We start from the raw sequence: 25,861 nt of genomic DNA, 5'->3' as shown, positions 1-25,861 counted from the left end.
TAGACGAGGACAGCTGCAGTCGGGAAAGGGGATGGAAAGGGGATTTATTATGAAAAAACAAGAAATACTAATAATCATTAATGTCCCCATGACGTGTGACCGATAGATGAAACTGTGTCACAGTAATCCGTATGGTGAAACTCTGCCTGCTCTGTTTATATGTACCGGTATTTAAATATGTGTATTAATAAAAAACTAAACTAAATCCGTGCTGTGCTGTGTTGTGGTGCTTTGGCGCCACCTAGCGGCCAGAGTGCGACATAATCACGTGTTGTTGCTGGACAATGTCCCGACCGTTAGCTGAAAGTGAGGATTGTGGAAAAACATTTATACAAAGTCTCTCCTTGATTGCATAATTAATGAAAACGACTAAGGACGAGTGTCGCCCTGAAGCAGACACTAATCAGCCATGTTAATGTGCAGATAGGCGGCTGTCCTCGCGTGTAAATCTCTAAATAAGCGGACCGCTGCTGGAGCAACATGGAAACCGCAGAGGAAGGTAATGATGATCCCGGGGCAGACATAAGCTCTTTATAGATCACACTCACACCACACAACCAGCAGCTTGTGCCACTTCTAACTCAGATAAATGGTAAAGATGGATGTTTATTCTCTGTCTTGTGGAGCTTGGTCAGATGAGCAGCAGACACCACGCCGTTAAGCCTGAATTATGGTTCCGCGTTGCACCGACGCAGAGCCTACGGCGTAGGGTACGCGGCGACGCACACCGTACGCCGCGTACCCTACGCCGTAGGCTCTGCGTTGGTGCAACGCGGAACCATAAATCCGCCTTTAGCCAGCGAGCTAACGGGCCAACAGAGTTGGACAGAAACTCCCCTCTTTCACACAAACCCGAGCTGCCTTGCTCAAGGGTTGAGGCAGTGCCTTCACAAATTCGCCCAGCAGCTTGTTTCACACCGTTAACGCACCTAGAGGTGGATATTGTGTAGATAAATGCAGGCGGGGGTAAATTATGGGACTAAAACAAGCAGACAGCTGGGGGATAATAAAGCTTTTTATTAACTATTCACTTAAACCTGTGTCTTCCTGCAGATGGCATTGGCAAAAAAGTGCCTCAAGTCAACGATATTAAAGTAGTTTCTTTATGGTGAACTGTATCCGACTGTGTTGCTGCATCTGGATAATTATAGTGACTTTATTTGGGTCATCAGGTGGTCCAGGATTATTCTGGATCAGTCTCTGGTCTAATACAGGGCTGGAAATCCTGGAGAATCCTGGAGAGTGCTGCAATCTCAATGTTGTGTTTTCAACAGAGGTGTCAAAAGTATTCACATTCATTACTCAGGTAGAAGTATAGATACTAGAGTTTAAAAATACTCCTGTATAAGTTGAAGTATCAACTCAAGTTTTTTACTCAAGTAAAAGTATAAAAGTACTGGTTTCAAAACTACTTAAAGTGTAAAAGTAAAAGTAATGTAAGGGGGAAAAAGCCATTAATGGCAAAAGACATTGAAAATGAATGCATCTTAGTATAATGCAAATATATTAAAGAATCATATATGTGTACTATTGAGCATTAACATGTTTCAGAGAGCAGGAGATATGATGACTAGTTGCCTATAAGTATTGTAATGGTGCAAAAAGTCAAACTTCAGAGGCATGTTATCATTTATCCTAACCTTTATTGGAATGTACATCCAAGTTTAGTTGCAGGAATCTGAGGGAACGGATGTAAGAACAAAACTGGACAAGAACATCTGAAACAACCACAACCAAATTCACTCTATCCGGATGGAGCAATTTAACTGGATAGTTGTTTTTTAAAGGCCGAAATGAAATAGAGTAACGAGGCTGTTTTTAAAATGTAAGGAGTAAAAAGTACAGATAATTGCGTGAAAATGTAAGGAGTAAAAGTAAAAAGTCGTCTGAAAAATAATTACTCCAGTATAGATAACCAAAATTTCTACTTAAGTAAGGTAACCAAGGAAGTATACACCTCTGGTTTTCAAGGCCTGAAAAGTGCTTGGATTTTAGTTTAAGTGCTTGGAAGTGCTTGCAATTATAACTCTGTCTTTCACAAAATTGGGATCAGACTGTATAGTTTAGTTATTACAAGGAGAAATAAAATCAGTAAGATGAAACATAACTAGTTAATTAATTAATTAACATATTTGTGATAAAAAACGGAAAAAATAATTATGAGTGTATTTATATTTCTGTAGATATTTTACCCCAGAGATAAGGTACTTGAAGAATTTGAAAATGACCCCTGAAAGTGCTTGAAAAGTGCTTGAATTTGACCTTGAAAAAGGTGTAGGAACCCTGTAAGCAGGGTTTCTGCGGGGGCTAGAAGTCCTGGAGAGTGCTTCAATTTCAATGTTGTGTTTTCAAGGCCTGAAAAGTGCTTGAATTTTAGTTTAAGTGCTTTAAAGTGCTTGAAAAGTGCTTGAAATTATAAATCATACAAGGAGAAATAAAATCAGTAAGATGAAACATAACTAGATGTTGACAGCATAATTGTGATTAAAAAGCGGAAAAGATAGTTATGAGTGTATATATATTCCTGTAGATATTTTACCCAAGCGATAAGGTGCTTGAAGATTTTGAAAATGACCCTTGAAAGTGCTTGAATTTGACCTTGGAAAATGTGTAGGAACCCTGCAAATGTGATATTAAAAACATTTGAACACTATCTTTTGCACAGAGCTCGGGTTACGCTGTCAACAGCAAGTACAGTGCTGTTATTAAGTATTTCCCCCTTTGCTTTTACTGTGTGTGTGTGTGTGTGTGTGTGTGTGTGTGTGTGTGTGTGTGTGTGTGTGTGTGTGTGTGTGTGTGTGTGTGTGTGTGTGTGTGTGTGTGTGTGTGTGTGTGTGTGTGTGTGTGTGTCATACATTCACGGTTCATCAATCAAATTTTTTGTCAAATATATTTTATTGAAGAAAATATTTGAGCCGTACGACATGAACGCAGTGTACATTTGCTTTTAAGAAGAACAAAAAGAAAACAGAAAAGATCACATCACTACACAGGATACACAGGTACATAAGAAAAAAAACCTATCACATCCTCCCTCCCACCTATTCTGCTCAGTACATAGTGTGTAACAATACAGGTAGCAATGGAAATATTAGTTTTGATAAGACAGAGTGGAAAATACTAGTGGACAACTTATTGTTGATAGTGGACACAACAAAGAGTGTCCACTAAGGGTTATTTATTTGTCAGGTAGTGGACGAGGGGCAGCCAGATCTTGTCAAATTGCGACTCTCTTTTATTCAAACAAAATTGTATTTTTTCAAGGTGAAGGGTGTTTGTCATTTCTGTGAGCCACAGCCTAAATGTAGGAACTTCCCTTTTCTTCCAGAAAGTCAATATAATTTTTTTGGCTGTAATCAGACCGTAGGAGAAAAGTTGGTGCTGTGCTCTTGTCAATGTTGGTACAGATTCTGAAATTCCCAGTATAACCAAGATAGGATCAGGTTCAATACGGGTACCAAGAATCTCAGAGAATTCTTTAAATATTGTTGTCCAGTATTTTTTTTTTCTTCGGACAGAGAACGAAGCTGTGGAGATGGGTTGCCTCATCTATGTTGCGGTTATCACATTGTGGGGAAACATTTGGAAAAAGCTTATGGCATCAATCACATTTTAATGTCAGACAAATACAAAATACAAATGTTAAATGATTTTCATTTTTTTAAGGGGAAAAAACTTTCCAATCCAAGCTGGCCCTTTGTGAAAAAGTAATTCTGCTTTAAATATTATAACTGATAGTAGCATCCTTGGCAGCAACAACTGCGATCAAACTGGCAATCAGGGTTTCATTGTAGAGGAATTTGACCCACTCTTCTTTGCAGCGTTGCTTTAATTCAGCCACATTGAAGGGTTTTCCAGCATGGACGACCTGTCGAAGGTCCTGCCACAGCATCTCCACCTGATTTAACGTCCAACTTTGACGAGGTCATTCCAAAACTGTCTTTTTAATTATTTTTCTTGAGTCATTCAGGGGTGGACTTGCTGCTGTGCGTCAGATCATTGTTCTGCTGAATAACCCAATCGTGGTTAAAGGAGCTTGAGGCAGGATTTATGAAAAAAATCTGTATACATCTTAAGTTTTCTAGTAATAATGTCAGATGAAGCGTTCCAAACCCAAAAGAATGAGCCCTCTAGTGTATCTCTCCGTTGCCTTGAACAGGCTGTGTGCTGCAAAATGTGCTGCAATTCTGGGCCCGAATTTCCCGCGCTGGGCTGCGGATGTGACGTCACATGACGCTGCATGCGCGTTCTCCCGTGCCGGCTTTGCTGTTGGCGGTCGTCATGGCGCTAATGAGTCTCATTTCTTATTCTTGCCTCAAGCTCCTTTTAATCTTTAGGTCACAAACTGATGGCCAGCCATTGTCCTTCAGGAGTTCCTTGTAGAGAGAAGAATAAATTATTCCACCAACCCCCAGACCATCACACTACCACCATGTTTGACTGTCGATATGATGTTCTCTTTCTGACATTGCTGAGTTATTTTAAATTTTTTTTTACACCAAATACAACAAACCGCACCACTTCCAAAAAAAAGTTCCACTTATGCCTCGTCAGGCCACAGAATATTTTCCCTTGGGGATCATCAAGATGTTTTTTGGCAAATGTAAGACGGGTCTTTGTGATCTTTTTGGTCAGCGGTGGTTTTCACCTTGGAACTGTCCCACAGATGCCATATTTAGCCAGTCTCACTGACCTTAACTGAGGTAAGTGAGGCCTGCAGCGCTTTAAATGTTGTTCTTGGTTCTCATCTGACCCCCTGAATGAATGAGTCGTCAGTGTGCTCTTGGAGTAATAGTGGTAGGCCAGCCACTCCTGGAAAGGTTCCCCACTGTTTTCACCATATGTGGGACTTTCTCTCTCATCTGTTCTTGAATTTCTTAAGATCGTGACGTGATGTATTGCTTTTTGTGATCTTTTAGCCTACTTCATGTCAGACAAGTTACATTTTTGTGATTTATTGATGCTGGAGGTCTGGTAGTAATCAGGCCTGGACGTGGGAAGTGAAATTGAACTCAGTTTTCCAAAAAAATTGCTTAATCACAGTTGCTTAATGATTTAACAAGGGGGATGGGACAATTACTAAATGCATTATATTTGCTCAGGTTGTGTCTCTGTTCTCCTGTTCAGCAGATATTTGTCGAGTATGTCGGTCGGAGGGGACCCAGGACAAACCCCTCTACCACCCCTGTGTTTGCACTGGCAGCATCAAGTTTATCCACCAGGAATGGTACGGCAGTGAACTCGCACTTACAACGCTGCATTATTGCGGGGGTTTTCTTCAGCTCGTAGGGAATTTTCAGTACGATAAAGAGACTAAACTGACATTGTGTGTTTTCTTTTCACAGTTTACTTCAGTGGCTAAAACACAGTAGAAAAGAATACTGTGAATTATGCAAACACAGGTTTGCGTTTACACCGAGTAAGTTGCTTGGTTCTTCATCATTCATTTCAGTACACATGAATTAGTTTGTGATAACCTCCTACAAGTGACCAGGTCTAACTATCTGCTCTCTTCACGTTTCTGTTGTCTCCAGTTTACTCCCCGGACATGCCATCCCGGTTGCCAGTGCAGGATATATTTTCGGGGCTGGTCACCAGTATCGGAACAGCCATCAGATACTGGTTCCACTACACCCTGGTGGCGTTTGCTTGGCTGGGTGTGGTTCCTCTCACAGCATGTAAGTCACACCTTGGTTTGTGGTTTGGTTCTTGAATTATCTAGATCAGGGGTCGGCAACCCGCAGCTCTAGAGCCGCATGCGGCTCTTTAGCGCTGCCCTAGTGGCTGCTGGAGCTTTTTCAAAAATGTTTGACCTTTTTTTCCTTTTTTCTTCTTTTTTCCTTTTTTTCTTCCTTTTTCCTTTCCTTTTTAATCTCGACATTTACATTTTTTTCTCGACATTTTGACTTTTTTCTCGAGATTGTACTTCAACATTAATCTCGACATTTCGACTTTTTTCTCGAAATTTTTACTTTTTTCCCGACATTTCGACTTTTCTCGACATTTCGACTTTTTTTATCAAGATTGCACTTCAACATTTATCTTGACATTTCGACTTTTTTCTCGACATTTCGACTTTTTTTATCAAGATTGTACTTCAACATTAATCTTGACATTTCGACTTTTTTCTCTAAATTTTGACTTTTTTCTCGACATTTCGACTTTTTTCTCGAAGTGCATAATGATAAAGAAAATCTTCCCCCAGTTATAACTAATATAGCTACTTGCAGCATGTGTTGCCTTCATTCTAAGGCTGATACAAGACTTTTCATTTTTAGCGGCTCCAGACATATTTGTTTTTGGTGTTTTTGGTCCAATATGGCTCTTTCAACATTTTTGTTTGCCGACCCCTGATCTAGGTTTATGCAAATGTAAAAGTTATTGTCTGAATCGCTTGATTAGTTATGTGGTCAGTAAAAGTGTTCGCCTCTTTACTTAAAAAAGTACTATATTCCTTATTACTCTTTACAAAAGTAATAGTATTACCTATAACTTGATCCTAAAGGCAGTCTTTTATATTTCTTATTATATTACTTTCTGTTGCATCTTTTGAAATTAATAATTGCATCACATATCCCTATATGTGTGAAAAGATGGATTGAGTCTCATTCTCATAGGGTTGTTGTGATACTTTATAATGGAAAGACTCTCGGTACCTACAAACAGTTTACATTTGACAACAACATTCTTGGAATCTCTCTTTTTGACAATAATATAATATATAAATGGCCATATTTCCAACCAGTGTACTTCATCTCCATCTTCCAGGCTAATTTTCCAGCTGCTTCCGTGTGCACCTTCGTGCATGTTCAAACTTCATACAAAAATACATAAAATAACAAATAAGTAACATGTGATTAGTTATTAAATGTCATCGTAATGGCAATATTCTGTTATTAGTTAGTTACACTGCTTGTTACTGGGAAAAGTAATATACAAGAAACACATCACTGCTCTAAAATTAAAAAAAAAAGAGGGGAAAAATTATGACTTAATTTTTCAACGCCAAAAAAAAATCTGGAAATGTATGACTCCATTCAGAGTGAATGAGAACTGCGACCACTACATGCCATGCATTTTTGTGAATCCTGCTTAATGCTTGGAGTAATTCTTGAAAGAAGATAGTTTCAACTATTTTGCTCATTTTAAGAGCAATTGTGCTCAAATACTTGACCTGCCACAGCAGCACCTTTTAGTCCTCAGTATTGACTTTTAATTAAAACATAGTCGTTTAATTTGTTTTTAGAGCAAGGTTATTCGAATGACATGTTTTAGATGAATGTTGTCGTTTAGCATGAAGTGCTGTATAGTTCCAAGAATTGAGACCAAGGTTTTTAGGTTTTTATTGGTTAACAGTAAAAAAAAAAAAGAGAAGAGAATCTCATCACACTGCTGTTGATATCACTGACTCCTATTATTTATTTTCTAACAGGTCGTATCTACAAGTGTTTATTTACAGGCTCCGTGAGCTCTCTTCTTACCCTGCCGTTAGACATGCTTTCAACGTAAGTGTCTGCTCTCTGCTCTTTCTTTTTTTCTCTGGGTTTATATTGTCGGTGTGTGTAGACCTTTGTGTTCCTGATGTCTTTGAACACTTGTGTTGTTTAAAGCCTAACGTTTTTTTGACATAACCTTAGATACCTGTCAGATGAACATCACTCAATACCTCCAATTAAGTGACACTCACATAAATCTAATTCAAGTCAAATCAGTGCAGTTTAATCAGAAAGCCAGTGGCTCATGATCCTGAGCAGGAGATACACAAACACAAAAACTGTCAGTCTGTCATTCAGACTGGGAGAATAAAGCTAACACAAAGTTAGGGATGGCGTTAAAAGCGTATACATAAATAGTAAGTACTGAGAGCAGAATGCAAATACAGGACTGTCTCAGAAAATAAGAATATTGTGATTTTCTGTAATGCAATTACAAAAACAGAAATGTCATACATTCTGGATTCATTACAAATCAACTGAAATATTGCAAGCCTTTTATTATTTTAATATTGCTGATCAAGGCTTACAGCTTAAGAAAACTCAAATATCCTATCTCAAAAAATTTGAATATTCTGGGAATCTTAATCTTAAACTGTAAACCGTAATCAGCAATATTAAAATAATAAAAGGCTTGCAATATTTCAGTTGATTTGTAATGAATCCAGAATGTATGACATTTTTGTTTTTTTAATTGCATTACAGAAAATAAAGAACTTTATCACAATATTCTAATTTTCTGAGACAGTCCTGTAGATGTTAAAGGCATCCTTTTAATTTTTGAAAATATCTCACTTCCGTACTTTACCTTTCTTTGAAGGGTAGTTTGAAATGATCATAAAAACATGATGTAAAACATAACAAAACATTTTACTTGCAGGCAGAATCTGCTTGCTGACTGCCTCCAGGGTTGTTTTGTGGTCACGTGCACGTTGTGTGCCTTCATCAGTCTGGTGTGGCTCAGAGAGCAGATCGTCCACGGCGGCGCCCCCCAGTGGTTAGAGCAGAATCCCCCCCCTCTGGTCCCCAACCCCCCCAACGACCCTGCACCCGCTCAGGAGGTGAGTTCAGTTCAGGATGAAAACTAGCTGGATTCCTATTTAACCCACAATCTTATCAGACACTAATGACAACAATCACATACTATTGCCCATCACTATCCATTTCTGATGTGGTTGTGGTCTGATTTATTTAAAATTTTACATTTTGTTACTTTCTCCTATAGGAAAAACTAATACTTAATGCACAGTTATTGCAAGGGAAGACTTAACATTTGTCTTCTTGGAAAAAGGATGTGCATTCCAGGTATCAGTGCCATGTGTTTGTGTTAGAACAAAAATAATACTTGTGTTGGTTCCTTTCAGCCAGTGTTGGAATGCAGCCCATCTCTGAAAGATCTTCACAAATCACTATGCACTTGTGGATGTTTCTTTTCTTTTTTTTCCCCTTTTCTTTTTAAGATAGGGCAAGACTCGTTATTGCCAAATCAAAATGTAGTGTAGCACAAATGACTCTTTTTCATGTTGAAAAATTAGTTTAGAAGAATATTTTATTACTTTTGGAAGTGTAGTCTAGTTTTTGCCATCACCTGTCCCCGTTACTGGGAAAACCAGCCAAAATAACTTTGAACACTCAGCCCAGTCGTATCTTATGACGACTGTGTCTCGCTTCACTGGACTGTCGCACATCATCATTGATGAGACAAGTTCACAGAACTACAGAGGACCTGGTTGCAGAGGTGGTCAAGAGACTTGAGGAAGAAATGATGGAACAGAAAGTTAGATACTGACCAAGCAATAGACCAAACAGGACTAAATCCTGGACAGTGTTGTGAAAGTGACAACCTCTGTATGCAGCCAAATCAAGGCCAAAAGTTTTGCTAATTTGAAAATAAAATTTGAACCTGAAAATTATTTTTTAGTTTCAATTTTTTCTTTTCAGTATCAGTTCTTTTTTTTCAGTTTCAGAACTTTTTATTTCAGTCTCAAATCTTTTTTTCAGTTTCAGATCTTTTTTTTTCAGTTTCACATCTATTACCGTACTTGGCACCAATCGCAGTATAAAAGCAATAAACTATGCCAGACTGTACAGTTCAACAGCCACACTTTAAAGTTTGACATTTCCCACTTCCACATACTACCAAGTACGGTCTAAAACAGCTTTTTAAACAGAAATGTGTCACTAGTATCCGTTTTTTCCACTGCCAATCACGTGAATATGGTGTATATACAGTGTTGAATCATACTTCTACTGATAACTTCTGCAACCTACGTTTCCTGAAGGCAACATGACTGAGGAAGGTCCCCAACCTCCTCTGTTATGCTGTCACTCATGATGCCACGCCCCTCTCAGTTGATGCCACGCCCCCTACGCCAGATCGGGGCCAAAAGTCTGAAACTGAAAAAAAAGATGTGAAACTGAAATTAAAAGTTCTGAAACTGAAAAAAAGATCTGATACTGAAAAAAAAAATTGAAACAGTAAAAAAGAATTTTCAGGTTCAAATTTTATTTTCAAATTAGCAAAACTTTTGGCCTTGATTTGGCTCCATACCTCTGCCCCAGGGATCAGCTGAGCCTAGACTTTTGAATGTTCCTCTGTGCTGCTTTAAGAAGCAGATGTTTCTTATTTTGAGCTGTATGAGGGTTTTGTTTTTGTTAATGCATCGTACTATGTCTTGTTTTTGCATGGCTCTGCAGGACCCAGGTGCTAATGCTGCTCAGCACGGCCAGGCGGCTGCAGATGCAGCAGATGCTGCAGCCGCCCAGAACCCTGTCCACCCAGATCCTGCCAACCTGCCTGAAGCTGGTAACCCTGGAGATGAGGCAGAACTAGACGATGATGATGGTGATGATGATGGAGATGATGATGAGGATGAGGATGATGATGATGATGGGGATGAAGATGAAGAAGAAGAAGAGGAGGAAGAAGAAGGCAGGGAAGAGGAGGCTGCTGATGCCAATAATGGAGGACAAGGTTAGTGAGCAGAACATTAACACAACGTCTTTGTGTTAAGGTGACATTATTTCAACAAGATATTTATTTTTAGTTTCTTTACACATAAGGTACGAGTGTCCATAACTCCACTGAGGGCAAGTAACTCTACTTTTTAGGAAACACAGTTATTGCATTTATAGAAAAGGGTTGAGATGTACAGTATATTTTATTTGGGTTTGCAGTCGGTGCAATTAGATCAACATATTTCTTTCAAGAAAATTAAGATTGAATACATGCACAGGTTTATTTAAGCTTGTGTTTTTACGCTCATTTGAATAAGCCCCAGTACATTTCAGAATAAATAAACATCAAAATGTCTGACGTTTTTATCACTGAGTCTTTTTATCCATGTGGTATCTGCGTTTTTGGAGCTCTGAAATGTAAGTTTTCTGAAAAGGGTTAAAAGGAAAAAAAAAAAAAATCTTTTATAGATAACCAAAATCTCGGTCAAATAGAACCCTTAACTCTGCTAAGAGCAACTACAGCATTGATAACCTGCAGGCTTATTGCAAGCACGAATACTGAGCCTACTCCCTCCTGCTTTTCTTTTTCTTTCAGCTAATTGTTTAGGAGTTGCCACAGTAGAACATTTATTTCCAAATGCATATCCCCTTTGACCACATCCAGAAATCTCCTCCTTGATCCTCTCTTTCTCCTGCACAACAGCTCCATCTGCAGCATCCCTCTACCAATATATTCCCTTTACCGCCTCTCTTTGTGTCCAAACCATCTCATAGTTTGTTTCCAAGACGTCTAAACCTGGCTGTTTCCTAATCCTATCCATGCTTGTCATTGCCAGAGAAAATTTTAACATCTTCGATTCCACCTGAGCCGATAAGTTCAGTGGCTCGCTCTCACTAGTGTTTGTGTTACGAGGTCCCACTACGCACCGTTTCTGTTGCATCGTCACTGCACCACATACAGATCTGGCATACAAAGTATCCGGCAGCCCTTAGATTTTCGACTTTAGATTTTCTGGGTTTTCATTTGTATATTTGAAGACGTTTGTAAAAACGGTGCCATGTTTAGGACAATTTTTAACAACGAAAGAAAGATTACATTCTGAAGCACAATGCAAATATGTACAAATGTTTCTAAGGGAATTGTTATTTCTTAATGTTCTTCTGTTTACATTTCCTCCACACAGAAGATTTGAACTGGAATGCCCTGGAGTGGGATCGAGCAGCAGAGGAGCTCACCTGGGAAAGGGTGGGACATTCTTCTTTCTTTTTTTGAGAATGTTTAAAGACATTCCCATGCCATTTTTCTCTTTATGTTACTGATTCTGATACCTGAACCTGAGTATAGTCTGATACTTAGTATTGATACTATAACATTGTTATTTAGATTCAAAACATTTTTTTTGACGTTGGTATCAGTACCAGAACAATGCCAGTATTTTTGTGTGGTTTTCATGTGTAGCTCTCAATTTTTGCCTATTTGGGGAAGCTCTTTGTGGATGTAGTGTTCATCTTTTCTATGTAAAGTAGAAGTAATGATTGCACCGAAATCCTCATTTTTTCTTTTCTTATTAATGATTTAACAAAGGAAAAAAAGGGGTCTCCCGCACACTGTCAAGTCACTTGCAAAAGACTTTAATAAAGCTTTATAAAAGTCTTTTGCAAGTGACTTGACAGTGTGCGGGAGACCGCTTTTTTTTCCTTTGTTCACTCCTACCTACTCCAACGCACCTGTTTTTCAAGTTTTTTTAGGTGTGCATCAGCCTCCAGATCTTTACTTATTAAAGATTTCCCATGTCTTAGGCATTGATTGTTACATTGTGCTCAATATGTGTCACAGATGCTGGGGCTGGATGGTTCCCTTGTCTTCCTGGTACGTATGCACTTTAATATTTATGTGATGATTTTACACAATTTCAACTTTTCTTCAAATAAATGAGAATAATATTTGCTGATATAATGATAATTTTTCATACTGAGAATTAGCTCCCGTAATTGAAAATAAAAAATAATTTGCCTCCTGCATGAAAGGCAAATTTCCAGTCTTGCGGTGTAATTTGAAAACCTCACCACAGAACGATGTGGACCAGCGTCTTCATTCTACGGGGAAGACACTTCTTTGGCCTAAACTTGTTACCTTAGTGAAGCAAAATGGGACACTAAATATGAGTAGTGTCAGTGACACAGTTTTGATTGGATATGGACTGTATAATTTTCAAAAGCAAAAACATAAAAGCAACAGTTTGATGCAACTGCACAGTCAAATAACATGGGATGATGACAGAGAGCCCTTTTGCGTTTCTCTCCAGGAGCATGTATTCTGGGTGGTGTCGCTCAACACACTCTTCATCCTTGTATTCGGTGAGTCAAATTTTTGAGAACGTTTCAATCTTCTAGGAACAGCGAGAAAATCTGACGTCTAATTCTGACCTAGAATTTATTTGTCCTTTTCTAGCTTTTTGCCCATATCATATTGGGCATTTTTCAGTTGTCGGAATGGGCTTTGAAGATCATGTAAGTGCTCAACAATGAATAAAAAGATATTAGCAGATCAGACTGAATGTCACATTAATGTCCAATAAAGGCCTGTATTAACAGAATGTTTTTATTATTTCTGGCTGCAGATCAAAGCTTCACATTTTGACGGCCTCGTCACCACAATACTGGGATATATTCTCCTGGCTGGAGCCCTCATAGTCTGCCATGTATCCTTTACATATTAGATGTCACTTTGTTTATGAAAGACATGAAGCACTGTGTAGATGCTGGATTAGTTACTTATTATGTTAGTACCATTTCATTTCATCGTTTCCAAACCCGTTTATACTTAGACCATGTTTTAAAAAGGTGTAGGCATGTCAGAAAATGACTATAAACAACAGACTGTTCACATCAAAGTTTGTGTGGCTCTTAACTCTATCACGTGTAGGCATTGGCATCACTAGTGAAGTTCCAGCGGTCCAGACGCCTCCTGGGTGTTTGCTACATTGTTGTCAAGGTAAACTGGAGAAACACTGCTTTTTTCATTTCATTTTCATTTATTTTATTCTTTATTTCATTCAAAAAATAAAACAAACAATTCAATACAAATAATCATAACAAATACAAATGTTCATAAATTGTGAATGAAAAGGGAGCAGAAAGAAGAAGGATCTTATCTGATCTGCCCCTTTTTCCAAGAAATAAATTCACAAATATCATAAATTAAAAATTAAAAAAACAACAACTAAGTGAATAAAAAACTAAAATAAAATATAATTACCGCCGTCTATGGGTATGTCAATCAAACTTAACTAACATATTTCATTATATTTACTTAACAAACAGGCTTTAATTGTTCTTTTGAATGTAATGTTTGATTTGGATTCTTTGTTTTCTTTGCTCCTTGCTTTGGAATAATACCAGCATCTCTTAATATTGTGACATTGATTACTTTTGAAGCAGTCTGATTACATAAAAACTGAAATTAACTTTTTTGAATACACCCCAGGTTTCCTTGCTTGTCGTCATGGAAATAGGCTTGTTCCCGCTTATTTGTGGTTGGTGGCTCGACATTTGTTCACTGGTAAGTCAAACGTGATCCTGTTATTAAAGTTGATGAGAGATGCACCGATGGACCAGCTAGGGACAGGAATGTCATTAATTATTCCTTTCAGTCCACTGTGGGTTAGTGCAAACTGCTGACTGCTTCCCCAAGTTTGGTAGCTCGGCGATGACCGATCGGGAACTCATGATGGCCCAGCATTGGCTAAGCTGACTGTCAGTCAAAAGTTGTCGCCCCATTTTACAAAAAACTTTATTGCTGTATATTTACCATAGGTGTCAAAAGTATTCACATTCATTACTCAGGTAGAAGTATAGATACTAGAGTTTAAAAATGCTCATGTAGAAGTTGAAGTATCAACTCAAGTTTTTTTACTCAAGTAAAAGTATAAAAGTACTGATTTCAAAACTACTTAAAGTATAAAAGTAAAAGTAATGTAAGGGGGAAAAAGCCATTAAGGACAAAAGCCATTGAAAATGAATGCATCTTAGTATAATGCAAATATATTAAAGAACCATATATGTGTACTATTGAGCATTAACATGTGTTTCAGAGAGCAGGAGATATGATGACTAGTTGCCTATAAGTATTGTAATGGTGCAAAAAGTCAAACTTCAGAGGCATGTTATCATTTATCCTAACCTTTATTGGAATGTACATCCAAGTTTAGTTGCAGGAATCTGAGGGAACGGATGTAAGAACAAAACTGGACAAGAACATCTGAAACAACCACAACCAAATTCACTCTATCCGGATGGAGCAATTTAACTGGATAGTTTTTATTTAAAGGCCAAAATGAAATAGAGTAACGAGGCTGTTTTTAAAATGTAAGGAGTAAAAAGTACAGATAATTGCATGAAAATGTAAGGAGTAAAAGTAAAAAGTCGTCTGAAAAATAATTACACCAGTGAAGTATAGATAACCAAAATTTCTACTTAAGTAAAGTAACAAAGTATTTGTACTTCGTTACTTGACACCTCTGGCATACTATAATAATATATTATACTTAGTAACAAAAGCCTTAATGATAACTATTTGTTCTGCCATTTTTACAACTATAAAGTATAAAAAGAATAGTTTGATGTATGCTCAATAATAAAAACCATAATGTTAAAAAAACAACAAATTTGTGTAGCCTTGAGTATAAAAAAATGGGATAATTGCAGTTCTTAAGAAAAATTGGAACCAGAAGGTTCAGAAGCTCAGACTCACTGAGAAATTGGAAATGGGAACAGGAAAATTGCAATCAGTGCATCTCTGGTGCTGTTACATCCTGGCTGTGAATGACTACACAGATTGTCATGATGAGAGATCATGCACAATTAAACAAGAACAAGAAAATATCAGAATGATCCAGTGCTCGTAAGAGCTGACGTCTGGCTATTTTACTGATTGCAGGAGATGTTTGATGCAACTCTCAAGGACAGGGAAGAGAGTTTTGACTCTGCTCCTGGTACCACCATGTTCCTCCACTGGCTCGTTGGCATGGTATACGTCTTCTACTTCGCCTCATTCATCCTTTTGCTCAGAGAGGTAAATAAATGACATCATTAAGTGCCAGTTATTTATGCTGAAAAGTGAAAACTGACGGAACATCAGAAACAGAAAGTTCAGTTTTTTTTTTTTTTGAGAATTAGTGTTTGTGTGCAGGTTCTACGACCAGGTGTGCTGTGGTTTTTGAGAAACCTGAATGACCCTGACTTCAACCCGGTGCAAGAAATGATCCACCTCCCCATCTACCGACACATCAGGAGGTTCATACTCTCAGTGGTCAGTCACATTTTCATCCGCTTTCTTACATCCCCAAGTATCTTATTTGCTTTGATGCTAAATACAACATACTGTAGTAGATAACATACATAAGACATGTGCTGTTTTCACTTCAGATTAATTGCTTTTTTTGCAATTTTTTTTTCCTTTTTTTGCTATAAAATAAAAGCAGACTGAATATCCCCACATGAATGATTACATCATTTTGAGGGGGTTGTTGTACATTGGAATAGCAGGATTTTAAAGAACATGGTTAACAGTGAACGAATGGTTCAAAATATGAATTTTAAATGTCCTACATTTTTCTAAATCAGTTTTCTGTATTGATGTTCCAGATAGAAAATAATGCCAGTTCCTTACCTTGTAATTTTGTTATTGTGTTTTGTGTGCGCACATTTCCAGGTGGTGTTTGGCTCCATAGTTTTGCTGATGCTTTGGCTCCCAGTCAGAATCATCAAACTGCTCTTCCCATCCCTCCTACCGTACAACGTCATGCTTTACAGGTACACAAACAATCCAATGAATCCAATCGTACTATCTAGTAGTTTAGGATGGGATCAGCTGGGCTTTATTGAGGCATAGGTAAAATGACAAGACGCTTCAAAGGAAAGATGGATAGAGAGACAGAAGGCGCTTACATACTGGCATTCTGTAACATTTCCGTAAAAGTGGGCCATCAATTTCACTCGATAGGCCTCGACATACTGGCCCAAGGAAGAGAGAAAAATCCTGCAAACTTGTGTCCTTACATCCATGAAACCAGCATTCTGTAAGATTCCGGGTCTTCTTCACCGGCTGTTCTTTCATTTGTGAGTTTGCTTTAATTTCGAGTGCTGCTCGTCCCTGGAGCGAAGTGCGGTTCTGTCGTTCTGACTATGGTCGTCACATGTACAACGTGTGCACAATGTTACATAATGGGGGGGATGGCACTTACATACACGACCAGTCTCTCCTTTTTTACTCCTTTTTGTCGACCTCGGAAGGCAGGAAATAAGAGGTGATCAGATTTTATCCCTTTCCGGAAAGTGGTTTTTACGTCTAGGCCGGGGGTCGGCAACCGACGGCTCTAGAGCCGCATGCGGCTCTTCAGCGCCACCCTAGTGGCTCCTGGAGCTTTTTCAAAAATGTTTGACATTTTTTTTCTTCTTTTTGTTCTCCTTTTTTTCCTTTTTTTCTCTTTTTTCTTTCCTTTTCTCTTTTTTTATTCCTTTTTAATCTACATTTCGACTTTTTTCTCGATATTTCGACTTTTTTCTCAACATTTCGACTTTTTTCTCGAGATTGTACTTCAACATTAATCTCGACATTTTGACTTTTTCCTCGACATTTCAACTTTTTTCTCGACATTTTGCCTTTCCCCATTTGCCTTCATTCTAAGGCTTATACAAGACTTTTCATTTTTTGCGGCTCCAGACATATACAGCATGTTTTTTGTGTTTTTGGTCCAATATGGCTCTCTCAACATTTTGGGTTGCCGACCCCTGGTCTAGGCATACAGAGACCGGCAGCAGGAGGAAATGTTCGCCAAAGAGATGCCAGTATGTAAGCGCCAAGAGAAACACCAACAAGCTACAGCTACATGACAAGAAATGATACACGATAAATGTACATCACAGTAAATGTATACAAGGCTATCTACAGGCTATGTACTGGCTTGAGATGTTGTGTAAAAAGATGTAGTAGTGATGAAAATCACTTTTAATGAATGTTTATCATCATGTGACTGTGACTGTGTGGTAAGCTGTCTGCTCTGCTTCTGCAGCGACGCCCCGGTCAGCGAGCTGTCTCTGGAGCTGCTGCTCCTTCAGGTTGTTCTGCCGGCGCTGTTGGAGCAGGGCCACACTCGCCAGTGGCTCAAACGTCTGGTCCACGCCTGGACCTTCACCGTTGGATATGTGCTGTAGGCCTGAGACACTCAAACCCCACACGTGATTTCAGAATTATATGCGAGTAGTTACTGTTAAAGGCATAATTCAATGGGATTTTCCGTATTGGCCTGAATATAAGACAGTGTTTTTTGCATTGAAATAAGACTGAAAAAGTGGGCGTCGTCTTACATTCGGGGTCTAGACGTTATACCCATTCACAACGCTAGATGGCGCCAGATATTTTTAAAGCGAATGCTGAACTTAACTCTCCAGGCCAAAGCGAACCCCTGTCACGAAGAAGAAAAATAAAAAATAGTATAAGAAAGAAAAGAGAAGAAAATAAGGGAAGAGATAACAGAAAGTGGAGAAACGTAGCGACAATCTGGAGAAAAGAGGGTGGCAGTTCGGCAGGTAAACCGGCAGCTGAGGAGAAGTTATGATGCAAACTTCAAGATAATGATTTCAAATAGTCAAAATAACATGCTTTTTCTCTCAAATATATTGTTATAATCATTTGTTTCAGATGTACTGTAATTATTTTCTGTATAAAAATTGAATTTGGTGTTCAAAAAGTCTTTTCTTCAAACTTGAGTCTTGAAAAAGAGGGGGTCGTCTTATAATCGGGGTCGTCTTATATTTGGGACAATACGGTTATTATGATCTTGATTTATCACAATTGGTAAAAACCATGACGTGTGCATAAGAGGCGAGCATTTGTTACTGTATTTCAGTTTTTTGTTATGTAAGTTGACATACAATGCAGTAAAACAATTTAAATGCTCCCCTACAGCGACCTTCATTCTTACCTACTGGGAGAATTTGAAGATGATGACAACATACCAAATAACCCTGCTGATCGCCATAACAACAACCGGATCCCTGGCCTGGGGGAGGGGCTTCACGCTGCCCACCAGGCCATTCTGCAGCAAGGTGGACCTGTGGGTTTCCAGCCCTACCATCGTCCCACAAACTTCACCCTCAAGGTGCTTCAAAATAAGCCGTTAAACATATCAGAATCAAAGCTTAATACATTTTCATATTGAATTTTAATTGTTAATTCTAATTGTGTGTTGGCTTCTTTAGATCACTCTGCTGGTTATCTTCATGTGTGTCACTCTGTTACTAGCCAGTCTGACCTGTCTCACGGTGCCAGGTAAGCCCCAGCAAACACCGCCTGTATATAAGCCTTCCCCTTCCCTGCTTTGATAAGTGTGTTCCCCCTCCGTCTGCTCCATCTGTCCTCCTGCTCAGTGTGTGCGGGTCGTTGGCTGATGTCTGTCTGGATGGGCAGTGCGGTGGTTCATGAGCTGTACACAGCAGCCAGCGGCCTCTACATCTGCTGGGTGTCCATCCGAGCTGCCACCGTGCTGTTGTCCTGGATGCCACAGGGACGGACGGTGATCCTGCTCAAAGTCCATGAGTGGACACTCATGGTAATCCTGATGAGACTCTTGTCAGCCTAGACCAGGGGTCGGCAACCCGTGGCTCTAGAGCCGCATGCGGCTCTTTAGCGCCGCCCTAGTGGCTCCTGGAACTTTTTCAAAAATGTTTGACCTTTTTTTTCCCTTTTGTCTTCTTTTTTTTCTCACTTTTTTTAGACCACATACAACCTGACAATAAATGTACATAAGGGAAATAATGTGCAATATCTTTCACTCACTGCAACGTGCAATTATGAAAATATCCATCTGTAAATATCCGTCTGTTATCTTTTTATATACTAGTATTTCTTATTATTTATCTTTCTTCTTATTATTATTATTATTGTATACCAGTTTACTGTTTATAGTGTTTATAGTGTGTTATTATTATTACTGTGTTATTACTTTTCTATTGATGCCTCTTGTTTTTGCACTATCCCCTTTGCTGCTGTAAACTGCAAATTTCCCCTCTGTGGGACTATTAAAGGTTTATCTTATCTTATCTTATCTTATCTTTTTCCTTTTTCTCTTTTCTTTTTTTTCTTCTTTTTTTCTTCCTTTTTCCTTTCCTTTTTAATCTCGACATTTCGACTTTTTTCTCGAACTTGTACATCAACATTAATCTCGACATTTCGACTTTTTTCTCAACATTTCGACTTTTTTCTCGACATTTCTACTTATTTATACTTTTTTCTCGACATTTCGACTTTTTTCTCAAAATTTTGACTATTTCCTCGACATTTCGACTTTTTTCTCAACATTTCACCTTTCGCCATTTGCCTTCATTCTAAGGCTTATACAAGACTTTTCATTTTTTGCAGCTCCAGACATATTCGTTTTTTGTGTTTTTGGACCAATATGGCTCTTTCAACATTTTGGGTTGCCGACCCCTGGCCTAGATAATGTCAATAATGTTGCTTACTATATTGTACATGTGTATTTTAAGGCATATTCTTGTGTGTGTGTGAGAGCAGATCTTCAAGACCATTGTGGTAGCCGTGATGTTAGCCGGGGTGATTCCTCTGCTCTTGGGTCTGCTGTTTGAGCTCGTCATAGTTGCCCCACTCAGAGTCCCACTGGATCAGACACCTCTCTTTTACCCCTGGCAGGTACGGATATGTGTTAATATGAGAACTAATTAGAATATTGGTGTCATTTGATTTTAAGAAGGAAGCTTCAACACTTTGTTTTTTCTATGTTTGACTGTTCTGACGTGACTCTTACAAAAACGCAACCCTGTCCCCTCATGGGGTCTGAACTCATGTCATTGAATGAGCTGTTCATATTTGCAGGGTGATGTTACATCACATTATCAGTTCAGAGTACAACTATCCAGTCCTTTCATCTTTATGTCCTCTCGGCTTCAAGTTGAAAACATGTTATATTTTCTGTTTGCAGTTTTTTGCTATTAACGTTGAAATTTTCATCGGCGTTTTTATAAGTCACTTAAGCTTAAGCTGGTAATGAGCGAATAATTCCCTGCCGGTAATTAACCTGCTCACAGTGAAGACCTGGGTTCATTGAGCTGATGTGCGATGGCAAAATTACGATATGCCTTTTGATTGATCTTTGATCACATTACTTCAACCCTCTTTTCTGTGGTGCAATGACTTATCAATAATGGAATATTCAATGTGTGACTTACTTTTATTTATTTATTTTGACAAAATTGCACCTAAAACAGGTTTAATTACCAACAGCTCATTGCCAAACTGGGGAAGTGGCCCCTCCCCCTTTAACATACGTTCACTCAAGAATGGATTCAAGCCTCTGTTATATGAACAACTTTGTTATAAGAACAACTGCAGCATTTTTGTTTGGTTAACCCTCTGTCTGTTGCTTGAAAAAACTAGACTAGACTACAGCTTTTTATGAAAATAGTATTTTAACCAGTTGACTACTTCATCAAATGAAATACTTTCGCACTTATTAGATCTTCACTTAAAAATGTATTATTGTGGAAGTTTGCACTTATGAATGTTTTTGAAGCAGGTGGCTTACACATCAAGACTGGTTGGATGTGCTGGCTTAAAGTTTTGCAGGTTTTTATCTCATAGGGAAGAACTTCTATGGTGACAACATATGTGAGGCTTTGGCATTTATGGCTGTAAGGATTTGTAGACGACTTGATGAAATCTTTAAAGGGGACCTATAATGAAAAACAGGTTTTTTCTTGCTTTAACATATATAAAGTGGTCTCCCCTCAGCCTGCCAACTCAGAGAAGGAGGAAAGCAACCAAATTCTGCAGTGTCTGTACAGCCGCCCGGATGATCCATCCAGTCTGATGTGGATCTACGAGCCGTTCAGATTCTGCTCCCGTCGTTACGTAACGACGGGAGCGATGCGTGAAACCTCGCCCACAACTAACTCTGGCCGGAACAAGAACAACAAGTCTGCCGGCTGGAGCTTCTGCCATTGTCTACGTGTCATTCAGGCAGCCAATCAGCACAGAGCCTCATTATCATAGCCCCGCCCACTCAGCATCCCACATAGATAATGAGGTTACAGAATGGGAAGATAAAGACATGGATCAGAGGCTGAATTTCTAATTTATTTAGCAAAAAAAAATCAAAAGCTTGTTTTTAAGACATTCAAGGCCTGTTTAAAATAGGTATTAGATGCCATAATAGGTCCCCTTTAATGAAAATGGGAGGGGGTTGGTAGGTGATTGCTTTGAAGAGGGAATCATTTCACTGCTGTTGTAATTTCACTGTTGCTCTTTGTGCTTCGCAGGACTGGGCCTTGGGCGTCCTTCACACTAAAATCATTGCTGCCATAACACTGATGGGTCCTCAGTGGTGGCTCAAAACAGTCATTGAGCAGGTCAGTCTAACATTTGCCAATGTCCTTTCATTCAACAAGAACTAATAAAAACAGTGAAATTTGAGTACACTGTGAAAGATAATTAAACCTGCAAGAGTCTTTCTATATTATCCATGTTTTCTGTCCATTCTACTGGAGCTTTTATTTTGAAGGCAACAGTAGCTGTTTGAGCCCTGGTTTGAAATAAGCATGACCATCTCTTCTGCAGGTGTACGCTAACGGCATCAGAAACATTGACCTCTATTTCATTGTGCGAAGGCTGGCTGCCCCTGTCATTTGTGTTTTGCTGTTGTCTCTCTGTGTGCCATATACCATCTCTAAAGGCATTACTCCACTGCTGGGTAAGTCTCTCTAAACGTTTTTTGGGTCGAGAGAGATAATCAGTTTTTGAATTGATTTTGAAAGTAGTGGTGAAACCACCTAGCAAGGCCTGCCATACCCATTCTTTCACAAGTCCATTCACTTTGCGTAAATTCTCTTTCTTGAAATGCTCTGGCACCACTTTTACACCAGTACAGAATATGCTCAACGGGTCACAACAGGGCGGGTTTTATGCAGTCACTCAGCTAGGGCTGGGCGATATATCGAGATTTTAATATGTATCGATATATTTTCAAACGCGATATGGTACGAGACAATATCGTTTATATCGATTTAAAAAAATATTTAAAAAAAAAATGTTTTATGATTTTGATATAGCTTATTTTATGACAAATTGACTTGAATGTTTTATTTGAGATTTGCACAAATGTTTTGTCATTTGCACAACTGTCAACCTCAGTGGAAAAGCCTGCCTGTTACTGTCTACATTGTATTAATTGCACAGTGTATTTTAATTTAATTGTTATGCAGGAAAGGGATATTTGTTTTATTTTATTGAAGAAGCATTTTTATTCTATATATGTAGGCAGTTTATTTTTATTTCATTTGTTTTATAAATTTTGATATTGTGCAGACCTCTGTTAATAAAGGAACCTGTGTGACATTTGGCACGAGGCTTTGTATTAAAACGCAAAATAGAAAATTTTTTTAAGGGTTTGCCTCAGAAAAAAATGAAGCTAACAGAAATGCTATGCTTTAATGCTTTGGGGGAAACCCCAATTATGGCACAGAAAAAATATCGATATATATCGAGTATCGCCATTCAGCTAGAAAATATTGAGATATGACTTTTGGTCCAGCCCTACACTCAGCCACGTTCACTGACACTCATACACCACTGCACGCCATTCTGGATATCCTTCTCTGCATCTTTCATTTCCCTACCCAACAGCAATCAATTCATTGTATCAAAAAGGAAATGAATTAGTATGGCTGGCCGGTTAGAAACCACCTGTTCTTGCTCAGAAGAAAAAATAATCATCATCTCCCTGTTCCAGGATTCTCATTTCTTTGGGAGTATACTTACTGCAGTCAATTATTTAGTGACTTTGCAAATAACAAACTTTTTTCTGGTGGCATTATTTCTGCTGTGAGTGTGCTCTTTTCTGCAACAAACCAACATACAGTACATGCATCCATGAGTTGGCTTAGTCTTTGTCATCCGGGTGCACGTTTAGATATGTGCAAATGTAAAAGGTGTTTATGTGCAAGGGGTAGGTTAAAAAAATAACAAATGAATTGGCTGAAATGTCAGTCTGAGAGTCTTATTATCTTACATCGTGTATTTAACGTGTAAGAATGTTTGAACTGCATTCACAACCGTCTGCTCCCAATTTGACAGTGTGCAGAATTATAAGTTGATTATACATAAGATCTTATAAAAATGTTTCTCTAAACCATATAAATCTTGTAAAAACATTTCTGTAAGTGTAATTTTCACTGTATGGTTATGAAATATTGAATATCTGTGCAGACTGACACTTGGGAAGATAGAAAATTACAATAAAAGGGAAATTTACAATGGTGGATAAAAGGCTGGACAGGGACAGGAAAAAGATCAAGCTCGTCATTTTACTAACGTAACCATCAGAAGCTTCCACCGGCCAGTGCATGCATGCACCTGTGTAGGATATGAAACAGTTACAAACATGCCTGCATGTATCTGATGATATTCTTGTTATTTGTGGCCAAAATAAAACCTATTTCATTGTTGTTAAATCCAACAGCAAAGTATGATTGGTTCAGGTCATTGAGTGCAGGCATTTTGGCTCAGATACCCGTGCTGCTGTGATCCAAAAAGATTTTCTGCTTTAATCAATTTAGAAATGTATAAAGTCAAGATAATTAAACCACATTTTACTGGGATTCGTTTTGAAACATCTTTTTACACAAAGCTTACTAAATGCAGCCAATCTAGTCCGTGTTTTATATCCGCTTTGACAACAATTATCTCTGCCAGATAAGGGTTAGCAACCCTTTTGGGAATAAGGCTTTGGATAAGGATAGCTTGCTTATTTAAACGGTTTAGAAGTTTAAAGAGCATAGAGAATGAATACCTTCAGCTCTGGACTCGACGCAGGAGTCCAGAGTAAAATCTAAGATCCATAATCGATAGTCAATTAGATTTAGTCTTAGATAACTAAATTCTCCTTTTCCTATTCTCCTATTCTCCTTTTTATGTTTACTCAACAACTTCAAGGTTAGATTTACAAATACTTCGTTACCTTACTTAAGTAAAAATTTTGGTTATCTATACTTCACTGGAGTAATTATTTTTCAGATGACTTTTTACTTTAACTCCTTACTCCTTACATTTTAAAAAACAGCCTTGTTACTCTATTTCATTTCGGCCTTTAAAAAAAAACTATCCAGTTAAATTGCTCCATCCGGATAGAGTGAATTTGGTTGTGGTTGTTTCAGATGTTCTTGTCCAGTTTTGTTCTTACATCCGTTCCCTCAGATTCCTGCAACTAAACTTGGATGTTCATTCCAATAAAGGTTAGGATAAATGATAACATGCCTCTGAAGTTTGACTTTTTGCACCATTACAATACTTATAGACAACTAGTCATCATATCTCCTGCTCTCTGAAACACATGTTAATGCTCAATAGTACACATATATGCTTCTTTAATATATTTGCATTATACTAAGATGCATTCATTTTTAATGGCTTTTGTCCTTAATGGCTTTTTTCCCCTTTACATTACTTTTACTTTTATACTTTAAGTAGTTTTGAAACCAGTACTTTTATACTTTTACTTGAGTAAAGTATTTTTAAACTCTAGTTTCTATACTTCTACCTGAGTAATGCATGTGAATACTTTTGACACCCCTGGATAGACGTCAATCTGTCATCTATTAAGCTGACGAACCTCTAGGCTCCTCACACAAATGCATCCTGTTCCACTGCCTTTTCTCTGTGCAGGCGTGCAGCTGGAGATGCAGACTCTGGTGGAGAGGAGAATCTATCCCTTCCTGCTCATGGTGGTCATGCTGTTGGCCATACTGTCCTTTCAGATTCGACAGTTCAAGCGTCTTTATGAACACATTAAAAATGACAAGTCAGTAGTCTCCCAAAGTGTTCTCCATTGATATTGATTCAACTTGTGAGAGAGCTGTTTTAAAGATAATAATGACTGCATTTCTTGCTCCTCTGGCAGATACCTGGTTGGACAGCGGCTGGTAAACTATGAGCGGAAGACTCGGAGCACGTCCACCTCCTCCTACAGCACTTCTTCATAGGGGGGGCTATCAGCAGCCCCCACGGGGAAAGCTTTCTCGCTGTGCGGTTGTCAACTTCAGACACTGCCTGTAGACATTTGACTGCAGCCTAATCCTTTTATTCTCCAACATCTCCCACATTTGTAGGTTGAGAGTCAAAAGATAGCTGACAGCAAAAACAGTTGCTGAGTTTTTATTCAAAAATCCTTCTTGAGCCAGGTTTTTAACCAACCTGCAGAACAGTCCGCATTACTAAAACTTTGGCAGATGCACAATGTCATTGATTGTCCCCCCCCCCCCCCGTCAGATGTGATCGGGTTTTGTCCCCGACTCGGGGCTAATACTTTGATTTGTATTTTATTTTACAAAGGTTTGGGTTG

General features: G+C 38.5%; 1 protein-coding gene across 3 annotated transcripts; it reads left to right on the top strand.

Annotated features, from left to right (window-relative positions):
- Positions 1-264: 264 nt before the first annotated feature.
- On the top strand, positions 265-25,740 carry LOC133453010 (E3 ubiquitin-protein ligase MARCHF6-like). 3 transcript variants are annotated; one of them, XM_061732825.1, is made up of 26 exons: positions 265-499; positions 5,131-5,227; positions 5,346-5,419; positions 5,535-5,678; positions 7,433-7,505; positions 8,374-8,554; positions 10,191-10,467; positions 11,636-11,697; positions 12,289-12,321; positions 12,758-12,809; positions 12,904-12,962; positions 13,073-13,153; positions 13,378-13,446; positions 13,939-14,013; positions 15,391-15,525; positions 15,643-15,762; positions 16,165-16,265; positions 17,525-17,662; positions 18,421-18,613; positions 18,714-18,783; positions 18,882-19,063; positions 20,026-20,160; positions 21,786-21,875; positions 22,084-22,216; positions 25,186-25,321; positions 25,421-25,740. In XM_061732825.1, exons 1-26 carry the CDS (start codon positions 481-483, stop codon positions 25,500-25,502), a joined length of 2,811 nt encoding a protein of 936 aa, XP_061588809.1. In that variant the 5' UTR covers positions 265-480; the 3' UTR covers positions 25,503-25,740. The 3 variants fall into 3 exon arrangements, with proteins under 3 accessions (XP_061588809.1, XP_061588810.1, XP_061588808.1); XM_061732826.1 differs by having other exon boundaries at positions 5,128-5,227; positions 11,639-11,697; XM_061732824.1 differs by having other exon boundaries at positions 5,128-5,227.
- Positions 25,741-25,861: the final 121 nt, after the last annotated feature.

This window comes from Cololabis saira, chromosome 10 (assembly GCF_033807715.1).
Source record: "Cololabis saira isolate AMF1-May2022 chromosome 10, fColSai1.1, whole genome shotgun sequence".
Taxonomy (NCBI): Eukaryota; Metazoa; Chordata; class Actinopteri; order Beloniformes; family Belonidae; genus Cololabis; species Cololabis saira.
The sequence above is the reverse complement of the archived record's forward strand: the minus strand, read 5'-3'. Positions and strand labels throughout refer to the sequence as shown.